At 28.2% G+C, this 20,798-nt stretch overlaps 2 protein-coding genes across 6 annotated transcripts in view; one reads left to right on the top strand and one right to left on the bottom strand.

Moving 5' to 3' along the window:
* LOC114931643 (uncharacterized) overlaps window positions 1–3,867 on the bottom strand; it is a 31,529-nt gene extending 27,662 nt beyond the window's left edge. The window contains exon 1 of the mRNA XM_029303770.2: window positions 3,366–3,867. The gene's annotated coding sequence lies outside the window, so the exon portion shown is untranslated. The remainder of the gene's footprint in view (window positions 1–3,365) is intronic.
* DNAlig3 (DNA ligase 3) overlaps window positions 1–20,798 on the top strand; it is a 77,192-nt gene that overhangs the window by 31,322 nt on the left and 25,072 nt on the right. For all 5 annotated transcript variants that reach the window (XM_085489350.1, XM_085489349.1, XM_085489348.1 and 2 more), the window contains exons 4-19: window positions 8,712–8,950; window positions 9,992–10,071; window positions 10,571–10,648; window positions 10,730–10,901; window positions 11,688–11,843; window positions 12,177–12,308; window positions 12,597–12,676; window positions 13,029–13,116; window positions 13,207–13,284; window positions 13,563–13,686; window positions 14,554–14,624; window positions 14,705–14,851; window positions 15,810–16,302; window positions 17,048–17,112; window positions 18,041–18,132; window positions 19,741–19,849. In XM_085489350.1, the coding sequence (XP_085345476.1) occupies window positions 8,712–8,950; window positions 9,992–10,071; window positions 10,571–10,648; window positions 10,730–10,901; window positions 11,688–11,843; window positions 12,177–12,308; window positions 12,597–12,676; window positions 13,029–13,116; window positions 13,207–13,284; window positions 13,563–13,686; window positions 14,554–14,624; window positions 14,705–14,851; window positions 15,810–16,302; window positions 17,048–17,112; window positions 18,041–18,132; window positions 19,741–19,849 (2,204 nt within the window). The remainder of the gene's footprint in view (window positions 1–8,711; window positions 8,951–9,991; window positions 10,072–10,570; window positions 10,649–10,729; window positions 10,902–11,687; window positions 11,844–12,176; window positions 12,309–12,596; window positions 12,677–13,028; window positions 13,117–13,206; window positions 13,285–13,562; window positions 13,687–14,553; window positions 14,625–14,704; window positions 14,852–15,809; window positions 16,303–17,047; window positions 17,113–18,040; window positions 18,133–19,740; window positions 19,850–20,798) is intronic.

Here is a 20,798-nt window from a genome sequence, read left to right as displayed (position 1 = left end):
CTGGGGAAGATCCACTTCGAGTAGTAAACTGACGTCATTAAACGTCAAAATGACCATTTTGACATCGAAGACGTCATTTTGACATCGAATGACGTCATTTTGACATTGAATGACGTCATTAGACGTCAAAGTGACGTCATTTTGACATATATGACATCGTTTCGACATCGAAGACGTCATTTTGACATCGAATGACGTCATTAGACGTCAAAGTGACGTCATTTTGACATATATGACATCGTTTTGACATCTATGACGTCATTTAGACATCTATGACGTCGTTTTGACATCTATGACGTCATTTTGACATCTATGACGTTCTTTGACGTCATTAAACGTCAAAGTGACATCATTTTGACATCGATTGTGTAACTTTTTCTAAAGTGAAAACATGAAAAATAAGAAATTTCCGCCAATTACGCATTGATTTTAAAATAAAAATGACGTCAATTGATGACGTCAGTTTGCTACTTGGGACGTAATTTCGATTCTTGTAGATCTGTTTTGATTTGTTGAATGAAAAAAAGGAAAATAAAGGAGAAAGATGGGAGTCTCTCTCTCTCTCTCTCTCTCGTTTTGTCTTTCGCGAGACAGAGGAATAAACCAGAATGAATCACGCTCTTCCTCTCTGTTGCGTCGCGTGCTACGAAGTTGAAGAGGGCGAAACGAGGGCGAGAGATGTAGAAACATGCAAACCAATCTCATCAATGGGGATATCGACACGAGACGGCGCTTTTCTCTTCTCCTCGTGTCAACACCACGACGTCTATTATCTCGTCCCCCCTTGAAGCTTCCTCTCTCTCTCTTCGCGTTGCTTTATTTCTCATTCCATTGCGATCTTCTCGCTCATTCTCGCCTTTCTTTTTCAGTAAAACCTCTCTCTCTCTCTCTCTCTCGCTTTTCTCGGAGGCGAAGGGGCGAGACCCGGAGCGGCGAGTTAGTAAATATGATACCGGAATCGGATACAAGGAAACCATTAATCACACCCGAGCACTCGTGAATGGGACTCTGCCACCGCCGAGTGCCGCTAAGTGGAAGATTTTTACGGGGTTATCTTCTGGACGCGGACAAAAAAGCGGAGAAAAAAGGAGGTAGAGAGGGAGGGAGAGAATGCAAGTATCGCGAAATCTTGTAAAATACTTCAAGTTCTTCGAAGTTCGAGAAAATTGCACTGTTAGCTTCAATATATACCAAGTATTTTTATATGTATTCGCATCGTTCGTAGAATTTGCGTCCTCTCTTCCGTGTCTCTTCCGCGAATTTCATCTAGTATCTCTTGTGAGATCGTAAATTAATGAAATAAATAAAGTTTTATTCGCGGATTTAAAGAGAGAATATTTTCTCTAGTATTTCCATTCGAAAATTTAGAAACATGATTTAATAAAAATAAAATTTTAATAGCTAATAAAATTTCAAACAAATGGGTATGTAATCACAAATGTGGAAACTCATTTTAGACATTGTATATTTGTAAATTTTATTTGTGAATAATTAATTTGAATTTAATTATTATATTTTTTATTCCGCTATTGAGCGCTATTTATTTAAAATTTATTAAAATTATTTTATAGGGAGAGAGAGAGAGAGAAGAGAAAAAATTCTTAATTTCTCAAAATAATTTTATACACAACATACACAAAAATTCATTAATTCCTTTGTATTCTTTTCTATTTTCTGAAGAATTATTGAAAGTATCGACATATAAATCTTTTTTAAATTTCATCAAATAAGTTTTTCATACTATTGAAAAAAAGTTAATTTATTGTAAGGAAATATTTAATTTTAAAGGAAACACTGATGAAATATATATATATATATATATATATATATATATATATATATTTATATATTTTCATACACTAATATATGTATGACTTTTATATTAAAAATTTGAAATTTAAAATAAAATAAAAATTTAAACAAAAATTTGTATTACTATCTTCAATTTCAGTTAATTGTAAGTACTTATAGGAAAAGAGTAAGTACGTAGAAAATAATTAAAATAAAACACCCTATATATACCTTTTTTGATGAGATAGTTGCCGGAGGAAGGTCGCGCTCTCTTATCAAATGAAATAATGAAGACTTATGGGGATGATGATGCATAATATAAGTAATGAACGATTAAAATACGCGTATGGAGTGCGAACTAATGAATGATATATAAATAATGAACGATTAAAATGTGCGAATGGAGTGCGAACTAATGAATGATATGTGAATACGAATTGTAATTCGACACTGAAAAAAAATTTATTAAATTTGAATAAATATTTATTTCAATACTGCCTTATGAATCATTTATTTGAAACTAATAATATTGATTTGATGCGAAAAAATATTTATTTGATATAAGAAAATTCTTTTTAAAACAGATAAATATTTGTTTCAAATCAATAATTTATAAGGCAGTATTAAAATAAATATTTATAAATTTAATAATTTTTTTTTTGGAGGAACAAATTTAATAAAAATCAATTCTTCAATTCTGAACAGCACATTGAGGAACACACACAGTTGCAATATTATAAGACAATTATTTGTAGAAAATGAATTTGACGAAGATGTACCCAATTCAATATGGACAGTTTAGAAGTTATAATTAGGTATAAGGTTTGGAATTATTCGAAAGATATTTTTATAACTGATAAAGTAGTATTGGATAATGAGTATAATGTACTGAAGACGCAATGTGGTACCTTTTTGCTCTTTAAGTGCGAAGATGATTGATTCCTAACGAATGAAGATATAACCCCACATTAGTTTGAGGGTCTAATAATTGGGGTTACTAAAATAATCTCAGTAATTTTATCAATATATGATGCTGAGAGCTCCAGTTTAATTTTTCAGTTCAGTTCTGAAGCATTAATGGACATTTTTATTTTAATTATGTAATTTCCTAACTTAACGAATGATTTCTTCTTTTTCTTAGCCAAGTATCTTAACCAAGGACCAAGTTTACTATCATTTGGATTTTTCTAAACTAAGTTCAAAAATTAAACTGGAGCTCTCTCTCTCTCTCTCTCTCTCTGTATCATATTGATAAAATTACTAAATACCACAACTATTTGACACCAAATTAATGTATGGGTTATATCTTTATTCATTAGGAATCAATCATCTTTGCACATAAAGAACAAGAGGGTACCACATTGTATCTTTAGCACACTATAATCATCATCTGATACTATGTTATCAATATTAAAGAATATTTTCCAAATAATTCCAAACTTTCTACACAATTCTAACTTCTGAACACTGTGCAAACAATCCACGTTGAATTGGGTACCTCATGATGGTTCACAAATTTTCATTCCTTTTCAATAATCGTCTCCAACTCGGACTTTCGCTGAAAGGCTACTCACCGTCGCTTTTGCAAGGAGGGGTCGTGAAGATTCTCTTCTTTTCTGGATCTCGTTGGGGCTAAAAATTCCTGTCTCCTCTCGAATTTGGATCCTCCGGCCGGGTTGTTCCGCGGAGCACAGCACGAAAGAATCGTAGAAGACAACCAGTCGCCTTATATAAGTCTGTCCTTATGTACGATTACACTTTAAGTCATCGCCGGAGCGACGATACTTCCAAGTGCAAGATACTTCGCCGATGAACGGATATCTTCGCGTACCTTTCTTTCCCTTATTACAATATATATGTATATCAGGAGACTTATTACAATATAAGTATATATTTTCTTCAAATTCAATCTATATATATATATATATGTATACACACTTCGCGACAATCGCTCGGTTTTGCGAACTATCGATTCTCGGCCTAGCACGACTAGGCCTTCGTGGTCTTATAAACTCTCGGATGGGTGTCCCCACCTCTCTAATCGCGCGAGAGGAGCCTCTTCTTGCGTTGCGACGAGCCCCTTCTCGCCTTAGCCAGCTTGGCTCCAGCTGACTATCTGGCTTCTCCCCTCCCTCTCTTTCTTTCTTTCTTTTCGGTCTCTTCTCTTCATCTCCCGATTCTCTCTGTCTTCTCGCGGAGGTTCTCGCTGTTTCGCTTCTTTTTGTTGTCGGCAGAGCTGAATGATCGCGTTTTTCGCGCTCCGGCGCAATTACGATGTAATATAGATATTATATACGATGTTACGATATTGCGATATTATTACGACATTTTCATCTCGTGACTGAGAGGAAGATGGGAGAATTGTTGTGTGTGTATATATCGCGCGATTTATCGGAGCGATGCGAAGATTTCGATATTTATTCCGTATCGTTTTTTTTTTTTTTTTTTATAGGAATGTTTTATCGTATCGGAAAATATCGCGCGAGAAGAGCGTTGAGAAATGAAAAATAATATATATCTGTTTGAAAAAAATTATCAGAACTTATTTATACTCGCAATCTTATATCATGTAAAATCTTTGTCTTTTTTCTCTACCAAAACTGATGATGTCGCAAACGTCAGTTTTATATACATATCAAATTTAATTCTTTTATTAAAGATTGCTTGAAAATAAAATGCAGCATGATTGATTACAATATAAATAAATAAATAAATAAATAAATATATATATATATATATATATATATATAAATATTGTGTTGATTTCATATGATGACAACCATATTAGAAATACAATTATTCAGGGCAATACAATTATTTATTAGGATACAACATTTTTAAATTTTAAATCAAAGCATTCTTCAATAATAATAGAATTAAAATATATATATATATTATATATATAAACAAAAAAATATTTTTTTTTATCGATCTTTTAATCAGGATTGTCATTGCTCTAGATTCTCTCGATTTTGCCCCGAAAAAATTTAAACATATAATATATTCTTTTTTTAAGAAAATTATCAGTATTTATGTAAGTGAAATGTACTTTTTTTAAAACAATATCATATCGTAAAATCTGTCTTTTTTTTAATCAAAAACTAATAATGTCAGGAAGTCGCAGAAAACTAATGAAAAATGCAAGTTTTACACATACTATAAAAGTCAATTCCTTTATTACTTAAAAAAACTGTTTGCTATATAATAAAAAAAATATTAAATCAACAAATATTTATTTCAATGTTGCCTCATGAATCATTTATTTGAAACAAATAAATATTTATCTGTTTTGGAAAGAATTTCTCTTATATATATCGAATAAATATTTTTTCATCAAATCAATATTATTAGTTTAAAATAAATGATTTATAAGGCAGAATATTAAAATAAATATTTATTTGAATTCAATAAATGTTTTTCAGTGTACAATATTAAGAATATTGTATTTAATAAAATGTAGCATGCTGTACATATTTATTTTTTTTGTTGGTTTCACACAATTATATCAAAAATACAAATATTCAAGATAACAATTGTACATTCTTATAATAAAAGAACTAAATAATATATTGCATATATATTTAAAGATTCCTATATATTAAAATTATATATATTTAAAAATTCAAGAAAGAGAATTTTGCATATTTTTGTGATATTTTAATTAAGCTTGACCTCTTCAGAATTTTTCGGAGTCTGTAAATTTGAAAAAAGGATCTGCAGATTCGCAAAAATTATTATTTATTATATAAAATTATTTTTTTCTCATTTTTTAGGAAAAATGATATTACACTTCAGAGAACACAAATTAAAAAAAATATATATATAGATTTCTTTTCCGTTTTGAAGAAACGATCGAAAAGTATGACAGCGATTCGGAATTAACTTCACGATGAGGAGATGAGACACGAACCGATTTATTTTCCGCTCGACGTATTCATGAACGCAAACGCGACCTGACGCAATCACGGCTGCGAAGAAATCATCGTGTGTGAGAAAAAAAAGGAGGGTTCTCCCATATCGCGCGGAATAGGAGAGGCGATAATTCGCGCCTTTCGATGATCCGATGATTATCGCGATAAAACAATTTAATGATGGTGTCGAATCGTGGACTAATTAATCAACTCGGCGCCTACGCGATCGTAATCATCATCAATTTAATATATATAAGGTGTTAAAAGAAGGGTAAAATATTTTAAGGAGATTTAGTATGTCCAAAAATAAGTTAAAAAGCTTTAATAAATGTGGGTCCGCAAATAAATATTTTAATTTTTTTTATATATTTTTGTATTTTTATAATTTTTTTTTTGTTTTAAATTTTTATTTTTATTATTTTTTTATATTTTATTTATTTTATATATTTTATGTGAATACAAGTAAAAATTAAATTAAATTATAGATAAATTATATGAGATGCAAATATCTCAAAAATGGCCCATTTGCGGACCATTTTCATGCACTGAAAAAAATTGTTAACTTGACTAAACCGTTCAACTAAATGATATTTTGTTACTTGAATATATAAAAATATTTAAATTAAATGTAACATTAATATTATATATATTAATATATTACATATAATTTAAATATTTATATATAAACCCAGGTAGCAAGATTATTTTGACGTTTAATGACGTCAGTTTGCTATATACTTGGGGATCTAACAAAATATAATAATTAATATATATATCTAACAAAATGTGTATTTGATTTAAATACTAATATATGTCCAATTAACAAAAAATAATAATTTAATTGAAAAGTTTAATCAAGTTAACAATTTTTTTAGTGTGTTTATTAAGACTTTTCAACGTATGAACATATATATTAGTATTTAAATCAACTACACGTTTTGTTAGATTATATATTAATTATTATATTTTATATATGTTTATATATATTATTTATATGTATATTATTATATATTATATATATATATATATATATTTTATATTATATTATATTATATTATATTATATATTATATTATTTTATATTATATTATATTATTATATATTATATATATATTTATATATTTATATATTATTTATATATTAATTATTACATTTTATTAGATTCCTAAGTATAGCAAACTGACGTCATTAAACGTCAGAATGACGTTATTTCGAAACCTATACTGAATCTTCTTAAAACATTTTATCCTTTTTTCAGCACCCTGTACCCAATATTTCTCGCAATTTCTCGACACTTGGCGAAATAAGGAAGGTCTTCTCGAGGGACGGTCAGATGAAGAAGATCACTCAGAATTCCGATTTCCGGCGCGGCCCTCTATTTTTAGGCACCATTATTTACGAATCGCGTGCTCAATCATTCGCCTCTGTGTTTCGCTACTAGACAAGCGAGAGAGAGAGAGAGAAAATTTTATACGCGCATATTCAAAGATCCGGTGAAGCTCCATCAAATCAACATTATTGATAGCTCGCGATAATGGATGCCGAACCACCACGTGTGCCTTAGAGAAGCCGCACATAACGTAACTCTGTGTGATCTAATCTCGCGCCACTCTATTTTCGCCGATGATGGTGAAGAATTCCGGTTTTTGGACCGCGCAGTTCTTCGCGGTACTTCGACTAAACTTGGATCTGTCCTTATCGAGAGGGAGATACCTCATCTTTTCTTAGTACGCGCGACTCATTTTTTTCAAGAAATTTTTTCATTTCAAATGTATATATTTTCGATAACTATGTATGTAGAAAGTATGTTATTTTTAAAAATGATAAAAATGAAAAGTTTTATGTTTGGGTATTAACGAAGAATTATTATATAATCATAAATTGGTCGGAAAAAATTATTTTAATTGCTTCGCAGTTACAGTACTTTTCATTGTTATCGTAAAAATATATAAATACTGGAGGGGGAGCGTAAAGAAAAAAGGGTAACATTTTTGAGTACAATTGAATGTTATTATTATGTTATGGATATTATATGTAATATTATATTCGCGGTATTATATATTGAATATTATATTATATATCATTTGTTATATATATTATGTATTATGTACATTATATATATTATATATATATATATATATATATATATATATATATATAATTTATATATATAAATATAAAATATATAATAATATATTAAGATATTAATATACACACATTAATATTAATATAATTAATTATTTAATGCAATTTTGAACATTAATAGAAATTATACAATAATAATAATTTTATTTTTGTATGTGAGGAAGACCTATGAAAATTATAAAATAATTACAGAAAATGCGATTGTTTAAGAAAATATAATCTCGTGAAATTATTATGTGCAAAATATGATTATTAGGCAAGTATATCGAGATAAGAGCGGATGTTGATGGAAGTAAAAAAAGAGAAACTAACCGAATTCATAATTTTTATCATTTTTTCTATTACGCAATCTTAATCTTTTTACTTTGATAGCACAGAGACATTGTGGAAAGCAGTTGATTTTTTTTTCCTTTTTTTCATTAACTGCTTTATCGAATATCGAATGCGTCTTTTTGACATGCGAAATATAAATTAATTGTGTAATATCCCGAATTACTGGAACACCGATTTCGAATTAAGCGATAAAAAATCTGGCACGTGGCCAGATTTTTTCTCATCTTTTTTTCTTAGTTTGCAATTAGTTTTTCTTTTTTTTTAATTAGTTAGAAAGACAAGACTCATCTCGCTTTTTACTTAATTTTTCAACTTCTATTTAATTTTTTTCTTTGTAGATAATTAAAAAAATTTTTAAAGTTTAAAAATTAAATTTAATTAAAGTATAAAAATTAAAAAGTAAATTAAAAAAATTTTTTTTTTTTTTAAGAATTTATTTATTTATTTATATCGGAGAAGTTTAATTTAATTTTTTAAATTTTAATTTGAATAGAATAACTTCTTAATGAAAATATTTTTCTTCCGCGTATAGACGGCTTCAAGGGCGACATCGTCCTCTGGTGCAAGTTGCTGCTGCCCGGGGCCGTGAAGAGAATCTATAATCTGCAAAGCAAACAGCTGATCAAGCTGTTCGCGCGAATATTGCTCCAGGACGAGGACGCGATGCTCGAGCATCTGGAGCAAGGTGACGTGGCCGAAACGATCAGCGTGTTCTTCGAGAACAGCACCGCCGTCTCGTCTTCCAACGCGAGCGTGTTGACGATTCAAGACGTGAGTCCGTGTAATTTTGCGAATGAAGTCGCGAATAAGACACAGGAACATCTGGCTGAACGAAAGATGTCGATAATCGGGAATTTTTTTATTAAATAATTAAGCTAGGAATTATTGAAATTTTGTAATGGATAATTTTGTGATTTGTAATTAATTTGAAAATTAATTAGTTTATTTATTAACTAATTCATTGGAGAAAATGGAGAGAAAAAAATTAAGAGGGTTCCATGATTTTTGGAATTAAATGCAAATTCATTGAAATTGAGAAAATTTTTAGGAAACTTCAGAAAATTAAGTTAATATATAGTATATAAATATTAAAATTAATTGGAATTAGTTAATCTAAATAATTATAAAGGCGACAAAGAAGCATTAACAAACATTTGTCTGAATAAAAGATTGAAATTAAAATCAAGAATTTTTATACAATAATTAAGCTAGGAATTATTTAAATTTATAGTGAACAATTTTGTAATTTGTAATTAATTTAAAAATTAATTGTACAATTAATTAGAATTGAAAAAATAGAGACAGAAAAATTAGAAAATTTGAAGGATTTTCGGAATTAAATGCAAATTAATTAAAATTTTAAAAATTTAGAAAAATTAACAAAATGAAGCTCCTAAAAATTAAATCAATTAAAATTTTCTTTTACTTAACTTAATAATTACATAAAAATCTACATTACGAATGGGAAAAATTTAAGGAGGGAACAGATGGAATTAAAATTACTTGTCGATACATTTAATTAGAATTAGGAAAGAAAATTTCAAATTAAGTCAATAATTAAATTAAAATTAATTAGAAATAATTAATCAAATAATTAAAACTTCTAATACAAATGTAAAAAAGTTGTAGATATATTGAAAAAGATCAAATTGAGATTTAAGTTAATAAACTAGACTCAAGGAAAATTTCAGATAAATTAAAATTCGTTAAAGAATAGTTAATATATAAATTATACGAATTAACTGGATAATTAATTTCGGTCGATCGAGGTCTCATGTTTATATTAATGCAAACGTCGTTTCATTCGAATAGGTTGACCTTTTTCTAGAAAGGTTGTCACATTTAACCAAGGAGGAGGAACAGATCCAGCATTTTCGATCCATCCTCGACAGGTAAGTTTGCCGATGTTTCTTATTAATTTTTTTGCATCAGGAAAAAGATTAAAAGGGAACAATTTCTCGAAATATTCATCGACGAACAAAGAAATTGTATAAATGCGATGCGCGATTATAACACGCCCAGCTTCGTTTTATTATTATTTTTTATACAAAATAGCGATAATTATTTCGCAATTGTAATGAAAAGAAGAACCTCAATTATTTTCGCAATTTATCTTATTTATTCTCAATCAGTTTACAAATTGTTTTGCCATATATGTTAATTTTTTTCAAATATAAGAAAAAATAATAAAATAAAAATATAATAACGATATTAAAATAATAATAAAATATTAAAATAAAATAGTAAAATATAATGTAATAATATGTTGAAAATTTCTAATAGGTCGAGAAAAAGTTTCTATTGATTTTAAAAAAATACGAACTAAAAAAAAATCGATTTTTATCTAATTTGACATAAAATCGTTCATATACCTTTCCTTCAAAATTTCAGATGTACCTCCAACGATCTCAAGATGATCATTCGTCTGATCAAGCACGATCTGAGGATCAACGCCGGTCCGAAACACATGTAAGTGTGCGTCTGCTATTATATGAGTACCCTATATAATTGAGATTTGATGACGGTATATAAATAATAATAATTTCTCAGTCTCGAGGGGATCCACGTGGATATGTACAGGGCCTTCCAGATGTCCCGAGATTTGGAAGTGGTGATACGTCGTTTCCTGTCGGATTCGGAGGAGAAGCGCGCCGCCCCGGACTCGCCATTAAAACAGAATAAAATAGCCATCTCGCTGATGACGCCCGTCTTACCGATGCTGGTATATAAAAATAGAATCGAATTTTTTCCTCTCCTCGATTATTTAATGCAATCTTGATAGTAAAAGTTATTTGCGATCATAATTTGAAGTTATTTTGTAGAGTATATAGGCACTAAAGATTTGCCTTAGATTATAACTAAAATATATTCAGGAGTCACGAAAATATTAATGTAGATGAATAATTAATAAGATTCTAATAATTATTAATAATAATAATAATTATTTATATTATTGTATAATATATAGTATAGTATTTACTATAGTATTTACTATAGTATTTACTATAGTATTTATTATGCTAAATTAGTACTGTAATTTACTATATCAATTACTATAACAATATACTATACGTATATTAATATATAGTATAATATATAGAACATAATAAATTATTGTAATTTAATACTAGATGTGAATAATATATCTATAATATTATTTATTGTAGTTTTCTATATAACTATACTATATAAATATACTAATACACTATATACTAGACACTAATGTTAATATACTATAATTACATACTAATATAGTAAATAGTAAATTACAAATATGTAGTAATATAATATAAATTACAGTGTATAGTATTATTAATATGCAGTATAAATAACTATTTTTTATTAGTACAAATTACTATTTAATTGTTAATTAAATGTTAATTGCTGAATTTTTAGTGAGAAAAATAATAACTTAACAAATAATTGTTGTTATAAGCTTAGAATTGTTGTATTAAAAATTAATTGATTTGCACCGTGAACAAGATGATTGATTAATGAATTAATAAAGGCAGAAGCGTGCACATCTGTGGAAATGGCGATGCGAAAGTGCCCGAACGGGATGTTATCCGAGGTCAAGTACGACGGCGAACGCGTCCAGGTGCACAAAAGCGGAAACGACTTTCGATACTTCAGCAGATCCCTCAAACCGGTCTTGCCACACAAGGTGAAAACGATGACTTAAACGGAAACGTAATAGATCGGGAAAAAATTATATAATGTCTAGCTTTTAAAATCGATCGTATCGTATATAGAAACAATTCAATTCTTTTTTTCTCACTTTGGACATTTTTATATATTTGTTCGAGAGATTATAAAAGTTTTCGGTTTTGTGAGAGGAATAAATTTTCTCACCTAACTTTTTGCATATTTTATTGTATATTTCGCCTCTTCGCTTGATAGAATTTAAAAAAAAAGTGAAAGAAATAAAGTTCGAGTCGCATGACGACAGATTACGCTCCAAAATCGAATAAGTAAATTTATTTATTATTTTTTTCAGGTGAATCTGTTCAAGGAATACATAGCACAGGCGTTCCCCGACGGTGACGATCTGATTCTCGATTCCGAGATTCTTATGGTCGACAACGAGACCGGGCAACCCTTGCCTTTCGGCACCTTAGGAAAACACAAAGTAAAGATTTTGTCTTTTTTGTTACTAAGTTTTCAATTTTACGATTTTTATGTACAGTATATTTTTAAATATTTTACGATTTATTTATTTATTATTTATTATTATTTATTTTTTTATTAGTACAAATTACTAATTATTACTTATTTATTTATTATTTCTCTCAAATTTTGTGATATTTTAATCATAATATTAGTATTTATGTAATAATTTATAATATTTTTTATTATATGATAATAATAATAATAGTAGTATTGTAAAATAAAATCATCATATTAAATATGATTTCAGAAAGCCGAATTTAAAAATGCCAATGTGTGCCTCTTTGTCTTCGACTGTTTATACTATAATGGAGAAATACTTATGGACAAGTAAATATATATATCGAATTTCTACTAAATGAATAGAAAATAATTAATATAATCATTTTTTATCATAAAATATATTAAATAATTATAAAATTTTATCCGTAACTTGAAATAGAATGTCAAATTATAAAAAAAGATAAAATAACATAAAACTGTTGATTATAAAATTTAATACAATAATAAAAATAAAGTATATAAAATGTAAAAAATCAAAGTATATATTTAAGACTGCTATTAAAAAAAGATAATGGAGACATTTTGACGTAATATTTTATGATAAAATAATTATATTTACAACTATATGTAACTATTTTATAATTATACAATTTATCTTTCTTTTTCCTCGCTTTGTTAGGCCTATGCTGGAGCGTAGAAGGATTCTGAAGGATAGGATGACCGAGATACCGAACAGAATAATGCTATCCGAAGTTTACGAAGTTCATGTACGTAAAGAGAAAGACATACATTAATTATCATTTATTTACACAGCAATAAGTATCGTATCGCGGGTTGTGATTCGCATCTCATTTCAGGATTCGCAGGATCTGGCGCTAAGAATCGTGTACGTGTTGAAATTAGGTCTCGAGGGTTTGGTCCTAAAGGATATCGATGTAAGTATCGAACTGCAAAAATGTTTTTCTTCTCACAAAGATTTAGAATAAAAAATATTTAGAAGATATAGTATAATCTATATTTTATTTTTACTATATTTTAATCTAACAATGTTTATGTATATTACACTTTATTTGTATTATTTTATATTTAATTGATATTCTCTAATACATATTTATTACTCATAATTTTCGGCGATAATCATTGATACGTAAATATAATCTTGCGTGAACATTGTTTCGGCGAATCGCAATATTTTAAAATTCTCATTTTTCAGAGCAAGTACGAGCCTGGCAAGAGACATTGGTTGAAGGTAAAAAAGGATTATTTGTGCGGGGGTGCAATGGCTGATAGCGCAGACCTCGTTGTGCTTGGCGCATGGTACGGAACAGGCAACAAAGGTACGATATTCCTTATCACAGTTCGGTGCGAGAAATTTGTATTGAATGAAAATTGATGAAACTTTTTTCGTGTTGCATAAGATAATTATAGTATACCTTTTATCATTTATTTTTTATTATCTATATTATAGATTGATAGAAAAAATATAAATTTTTAATATTTTCTATTTGAATATATTATTTATAAAAAACTAAAAATAAATTTTCAAAAAAATGCTACATAAAAAATTTCTGATGGGTTCACTGTAATAAAACAGAATAATTGTAAAATTACATAGGAATAAGATATATAGATGTGTCTTTAAAAATCTTTGTTTATTATGAAAGATATGAGACAATATAAAACAATTAAAATATAATAATAAACCGTGTAACATGATTATTGGCTTTAAATTATTCTGTTTTGTTACAGTGGATTCATCAGAAATTTTTTATGTAGCATTTTTTTGAAAATTTATTTTTAGTTTTTTATAAATAATATTTTCAAATAGAAAATATTAAAAATTTATATTTTTTCTATCAATCTATAATATAGATAATAAAAAATAAATGATAAAAGGTATACTATAATTATCTTATGCAACACGAAAAAATTTTTATACACAGAAAGTGAACAGAATTTAATATAATCACCCTGTACATTAAATAAATTCTATTTAGTTTAAATAATTGTCATTTGGCTCTGATATATCTCTTAGAAAGGTCACTCAAAATTTGAAAGAAAATAGAACCAAAACGAATCCTTAATTCGAAATATATATTTTCGAATTTTTTTAAATATATTTATTTTAATATATTAAAAAAAAATATTTTTTAAATATATTTTTAAATATATATTCTAAATATATTCTTAATTAATTTTTACAGGTGGCATAATGTCGGTTTTCTTAATGGGTTGCTACGACGAGGCACGCGATAAGTGGTTAACCGTCACCAAGGTGAATAAAATTGTTAACCGAAATAATTCGATTCGAGCCTAGAGATTAAATTTTTTTTTTCATCGTTGTCGATGACGTAGGTTCATACGGGACACGACGATGCCACCCTGGCGGCGTTGCAGGACGAGCTCGACATGGTGAAGATCGGCAAGGATGTGGAGAAGCTGCCGAGATGGTTGGACGCCAAGAAACCGATGGTGCCGGATTTTGTGGCTAGAGATCCCAAGGTAATACATTATTTAATTAAAGAGAAAAGAAAAGGCACCTAATCTATCTATTAATTTTATCTATCTGATTTATTAATCTATTAGTCTTTTACTTTCGCGTATCAAGTATTTCATCAAGAGTATAAAGTAAATCTAGAGATATATATCGATTATATAATTCACAAAGAAAAATTTAGTTCTGTGATATATTAGGTCAACTCGGATTGAAATAATTTGATTTATTTAGCAGAGAGAGAAATTTTTTGGAACGAAAAGTAAATGAATTTTTACGGTAGAAAAATGTTCAAAGCGATAAAAATACATAAAAGTTATAGATAAGAAGTAAGATTATTAGAGAAATGAATATTTTACGAGGCAATTTTATATTATAAATGATGACAAAATATTTTGATTCCGTTATCTTTTATACCAAGTTATTAAAACTTAATGAAAATATCTAAAAATATTTTCACACATTTCTCTTTAATAAATTTTTTGTTTTATTCACTTTTCTTTTAGTTTTTAGATTCTTGTAGCATTTATGTCCATTAAATAAACCTACAGCTAAATTTAAATAACTTTATTCATTTTTAATTTGAAAAACAGTTTTATTAGTGAGAAAAATGTGGTAAAAAAATATTCAACACAATATGTGTGTTACTATAACTTTTCCTCTCGAATAAATTTTTCGAGCCGAAAAGTAAATGAAGTTATTTGGATCGGAATTTAATATTCCAGGATTGAATTTTTCACACAACAAGCAACAAAAATATTACGCAGTATTTCTTATCATAATCTAATAATTGTTCAATGAAGAGCGAATAAAACAAAGGGAGAAAAATACACAATCTACATGTATTATAAATATAAAAATGCGTTCCAACTTTTGACGTCATCTCTACGTCATCAATTTTTATTATTAAAAAACATCGGACGTAAAATTAAGATGACTCGTCATTTCGCACGTGGATGAGAACAGAAGCAGCCGGTGTGGGAAATCACGGGGGCCGAGTTCACGAATCAGGGGGTTCACACCGCGGACGGCATCAGCATCCGGTTTCCGCGCGTGACGCGCATCCGCCACGACAAGGATTGGTCCACAGCTACCAGTTTGAAGGAGCTGCGCGGGCTCTTCAAGAAGAAGCCGGACTCCGTCGACTTCAGCCACCTGCTCGGAGCGGGATCTGCCGAGGATGTCGGGGAGGAGATCCCGAGAAAAAGACCTGCCGACACGTCGCCGAGGAAACCCGAGAAGAAGGCGAGGAAGGTGGCGAGCTCGCTGGACGAGCCGTCAACGAGTTCCAAAATCGACGAGGAACCACTCCTGGAGGAATCCTCCGAAAGACGGAAGAGGGATAAACGTGATCGAGGAGCCGAGGATGTTCAGCCGAGGAAGAAGCTGAAAGTGGAGTCGAGAGTCGAAAGAGATGTGGGATCGAACTCGAGGAACGATGGGATTAAGAAGCGTACAAGTAAGTTCGAATTTGTTCGCATGATTTCGAATTATATAGAATTATTTTGGAAAAGAGATACACAAATACTTTCAAGTAAACTCAAGTCGCGAGTCATGAGTACTTATTACTTTTATGAATACTTTTATGAGTACTTAGGAGAAATTTTATTAATACTTTTATGAGTACTTGGGAGAAATTTTATGAATACTTTTTTGAGTACTCTTGAGAGAAATTTTATAAATACTTTTATGAGTACTTGGGAGAAACTTTATAAATACTTTTATGAGTACTTGAAAGAATTTTGTCAATACTTTTATGAATACATGAAAGAAATTTTATAAATACTTTTATGAGTACTCGGGAAAAAATAAATACTTTTATGAGTACTCAGGAGAAATTTTATAAATATTTTTATGAGTACTTTTGTGAATACTTATTCATAAGAAATCTTATGAATACTTTTATAAATATTTTTTATATTGAAGTTTGAATACTTGTATAAGATTCGATTCTTTACAATGAAAAAGTATTTATGGTATAAGTATTATTTCAAACTTTGCAAGTACTTAATCTAAAAATTCGAATATAACTGTTTTAAATTCAATTATTTTATAAATACACATATCTGTGAAATATTATTTTTTATGAATATTATTTGAATCCTAGTAAATAAAATTCGGTTATTGGACTCTATTTGTATTTTTAAGTACATATTGAATTTGAACCTTAGAACGGAATTGTAATATTGATTCTTTTCTTACAGGTAGAACGGAAGGATCTTTCTCGGAAGAGTCCTCAGGGAACTTCGATTCGGATGACGAGGATAACGTAAGCATTTTTATTCCTCTTACACGATAATAATTCAAATCGATGGAAATTTGTAAATTTTACTTTTTTACATTCTTAGTTTTGTACTCATATATTTAGTTACTTTAAAATGGCGCTTTTTTATTCTTTGATCCATAAATATCTTCTGTTGTTATTTCTGTAGTTTTGTAAGGAAAATTTGTGACGCTTGAAGGAATTATATATATATATATTCCCAGCTCAATACTTATCACAATTTTTGTCAGTCATCTCTTTCACGAGATCTTTTTCAAAGATTTAGTATATGTTTTTGTTTAAAGGGATTACACATCATAAAACATCGCAGATTTCATAGAGTGTATATTTTTTGTATATCTTTGGAGAATTCTTGATTCTCTTAAGACAATGATAAATGTTTCGCTGTCTCGCTGATCTCTCTTAAACTATTACTATACGAACGTATCACTTATCAGTAATCTTTCATGTGGACAGCTGCTACTGCTCGAAATTCGCTACTTATTTCTGTTCACGATACTGAAACGTTTAATCACTGAAATTAATCTCATTTATCTTCTCGGACATTCGCTATCTAACATAACGTATTTATGCGCGTTTATTGTTTAATTATACCGATATTCTCTTTCTCTTTTTCGTTCTTTTTTATTGTAAGTTTTAATTTCATATATTAAATTTTATTAAGTTTTCATATATTAAATTTTATTAAGAGAGAGTTTTCATATATAAAATTTTATTAAATTTTATATTATTTTACTACTTTATTTTTATACATTATCTGATTGATATATTTTTAATTTTTATTTATTATATTTAAAAAAATTGTCAAAATTTGAACGTTTTAAAATTTTGAAATATGATAAAAATTTTTAAATTATTTTAGAATCTACATTTTTATTTTTTTTTTTATTAATTGCGAAATTTGTTTATCCAGGGATCCAACAACGTTCTGCAGGATGTGCGAGCGAGTCTCGCGCCGGGCTTCGACAGGAGCAGGAGAAAGGATGCGCGAAAGATGCTGAAAAAGTATCCTTTTTCTTTAAACGTTATTTTACGCGATGATAATTTGCGCTGTACCAACATGATTATATTATCTTTACGTTCCCGATTTTATAAAAGCTCGACAATTTTACGAAAATTGCACTCGCTTCCAATAATTTCATAAATTTTTATAGCCTCCGTTCTATTTCTTTCTTTTTTTTTCTCTCTCTCTCTCTCTCTCTCTTTCTCTCTATCTCGATCCTCTAATCGATTTCCGAAGTAGCGCAGCATCGGTTATGCATTATCGGAGATTATCGAGACTTGTAACGCGACTTCTCTATCTCCGGATTTTTCAAGTAAAAGACACTCAGTATCCTCAATTTCCTTCCTTATTTGGGAAATATGTTATTTTATGGTTTATATAAAAGGATCGCAGATGTTTTTCAATTATATAACAATTATAATAAAATTCTTTTTAATTATAATATTTATTTATTATCTATATTATATATATTTATTATATTTATTATATATTACGTTTTATATCATATATATATATATATATATATATTAATACATAAAAAACATATAATAATATATTTTGTATGTTTATATAATTTTTATATATAAAATATATATTATTAAATTTTTTTTATGTAAATTAATCTACATAATCTAATGCGGTATTTAGCATTATATACATATAATAATATAATATTTGACATTTTATGTTATATAAATTTTGATAAATGTGTAGAATATTATAATAATAATAATAATAATAAAATAATAATAATAATAATAATAATAATAATAATAAAATAATAATAATATATAATAATAATAATAATAATAATAAAATTGAAATAAAAAATATTTAAAATAATATAACTATAAATATTTAGAATATTTATATATAAGATATACACTGGTCAAAAAAATGATCGCAACACGCAATTGATATCAAAATTTCGCGTAAATTTAAATAAGCGTATCTCCGCGAAAAATTATTGTATTTGAAAAAAATTTTGTTGTAGGGTGGAGTCTCTACTCTAAGAAACTTTCGTTCGATTTTGATTTCATTCTCTCCCTCTCTCTCTCCACCCCTTTAAAAAGTAAGATGTTTTTTTCAAAAAATTGCAAAATTTAAATTTACGCGAAATTTTGATATTAATTGCGCGCTGCGATAATATTTTTGATCAGTGTTAAATATTTTTATGTAAATTATTAATATACATAATATAATGCGATATTTAAATATATAATATTTGACATTTCACGTGTTATATAAATTCTGATAAATTTTTAGAATAATAATAATGATAAAATTGAAATAATACGGAAGACGTAATTAAATCTCGATTTCCGTTCAGACACGAAATGTACAACGCGGATACACGGTATATAAATCAGATCTCGTGTCTCCAATGGGTTACAGTGGTCCACGAGGAAATTCCTCGAGGGAATCGTCCGGTATCCTCTCTCGTCCTTTCCATCTATTTTTCCCTCGAATCGTTCCTTCTTCTGCGGGACAAAACGCGCACGCGTTTCCGCTTTGTTTCCTCCCGGGGATGAGGGTGAATTTAAAGCCGAGCGTACATACCCCAACTATGCTTGAAGTATGATGATGATTCCTCCTTGACAAACGCTTAGACTCGGCGCCACGGTGATAACCACCACGTCGGAGAATGGAGCAGACACGGCGACGACGACCCACGTCATCCACACGCGCGCAGAAATTCCATCCACGGCGCTTCTCCTGGTAAGTTTGAACTAGTTACACGTCGGCACAATGTGCATACATATATACGCGTTCCCGAGATTGTAATTCGCGATTGCGCCTGAGTGTGGGTGAAAGAGAAGAAAGAAGACGTTTAATTTAATTTTGAATGAAGATGAGGGATTCAAAAAAGAACAGAGCTTCGAGATTACATTTTTAATGCGTAAAAGCGAATTTATTTAATTAGTGTGCAATAATGATAAAAGGTGTGCATTTGATACAAAAATCATATAATATGATAAATACGTGATTAAAAAAGCGGTGGAATTAATTAAGATAAATTTAGTATATAAGATATAATATATATTTGTAAATATATAAAATATTTACAAATATCGTAATGCTAAAAGTATAATATATTATATAATACATTATTTTATTTATTATTTATATACAATTCATTAATAATTTATTATACAGTATTTTATTTCATATAATATTTATTCTTCCTATTTATTAATAATATTATAGTAACTTATTTTAATTAATTATAAATTAACTATTTTCAAAAATTAAGTTGCATGAAAAAAATTCATAATGATTTTTATTAATTATATTTATATTGTAATTTTTAGAAAGGAAGTACTTACCGTAACTTTTTTTTTTAACCAGAATTAAACTTTTCTGATTCAATGATAAATATATGTATGATAAAAAAGGTGTAAAATTATTAATTCAGAAAGAGGTAAAAAGAAATAGTAAAATACAGAATATAATTAATTAATAATTTATATTTTATTTTATTACATATTATTTATTTTCATATATTTAATAGCAGGTAATTTATTTTTTATAGAAATCTATAATTTATATGCCTATATTTTAATATAAAAATTAATAATAATAATAGTTTTATTAATTATATTTATGAAAGGAAGTATTGTACTTGTGACTTCTTTTTTTTTTAATCAGAAGAGTCAAACTTTTCAAT

This window comes from Nylanderia fulva, unplaced genomic scaffold, assembly GCF_048542155.1.
Source record: "Nylanderia fulva isolate GAGA-0341 unplaced genomic scaffold, ASM4854215v1 Scaffold80, whole genome shotgun sequence".
NCBI lineage: Eukaryota > Metazoa > Arthropoda > Insecta > Hymenoptera > Formicidae > Nylanderia > Nylanderia fulva.
The sequence above is the reverse complement of the archived record's forward strand: the minus strand, read 5'-3'. Positions and strand labels throughout refer to the sequence as shown.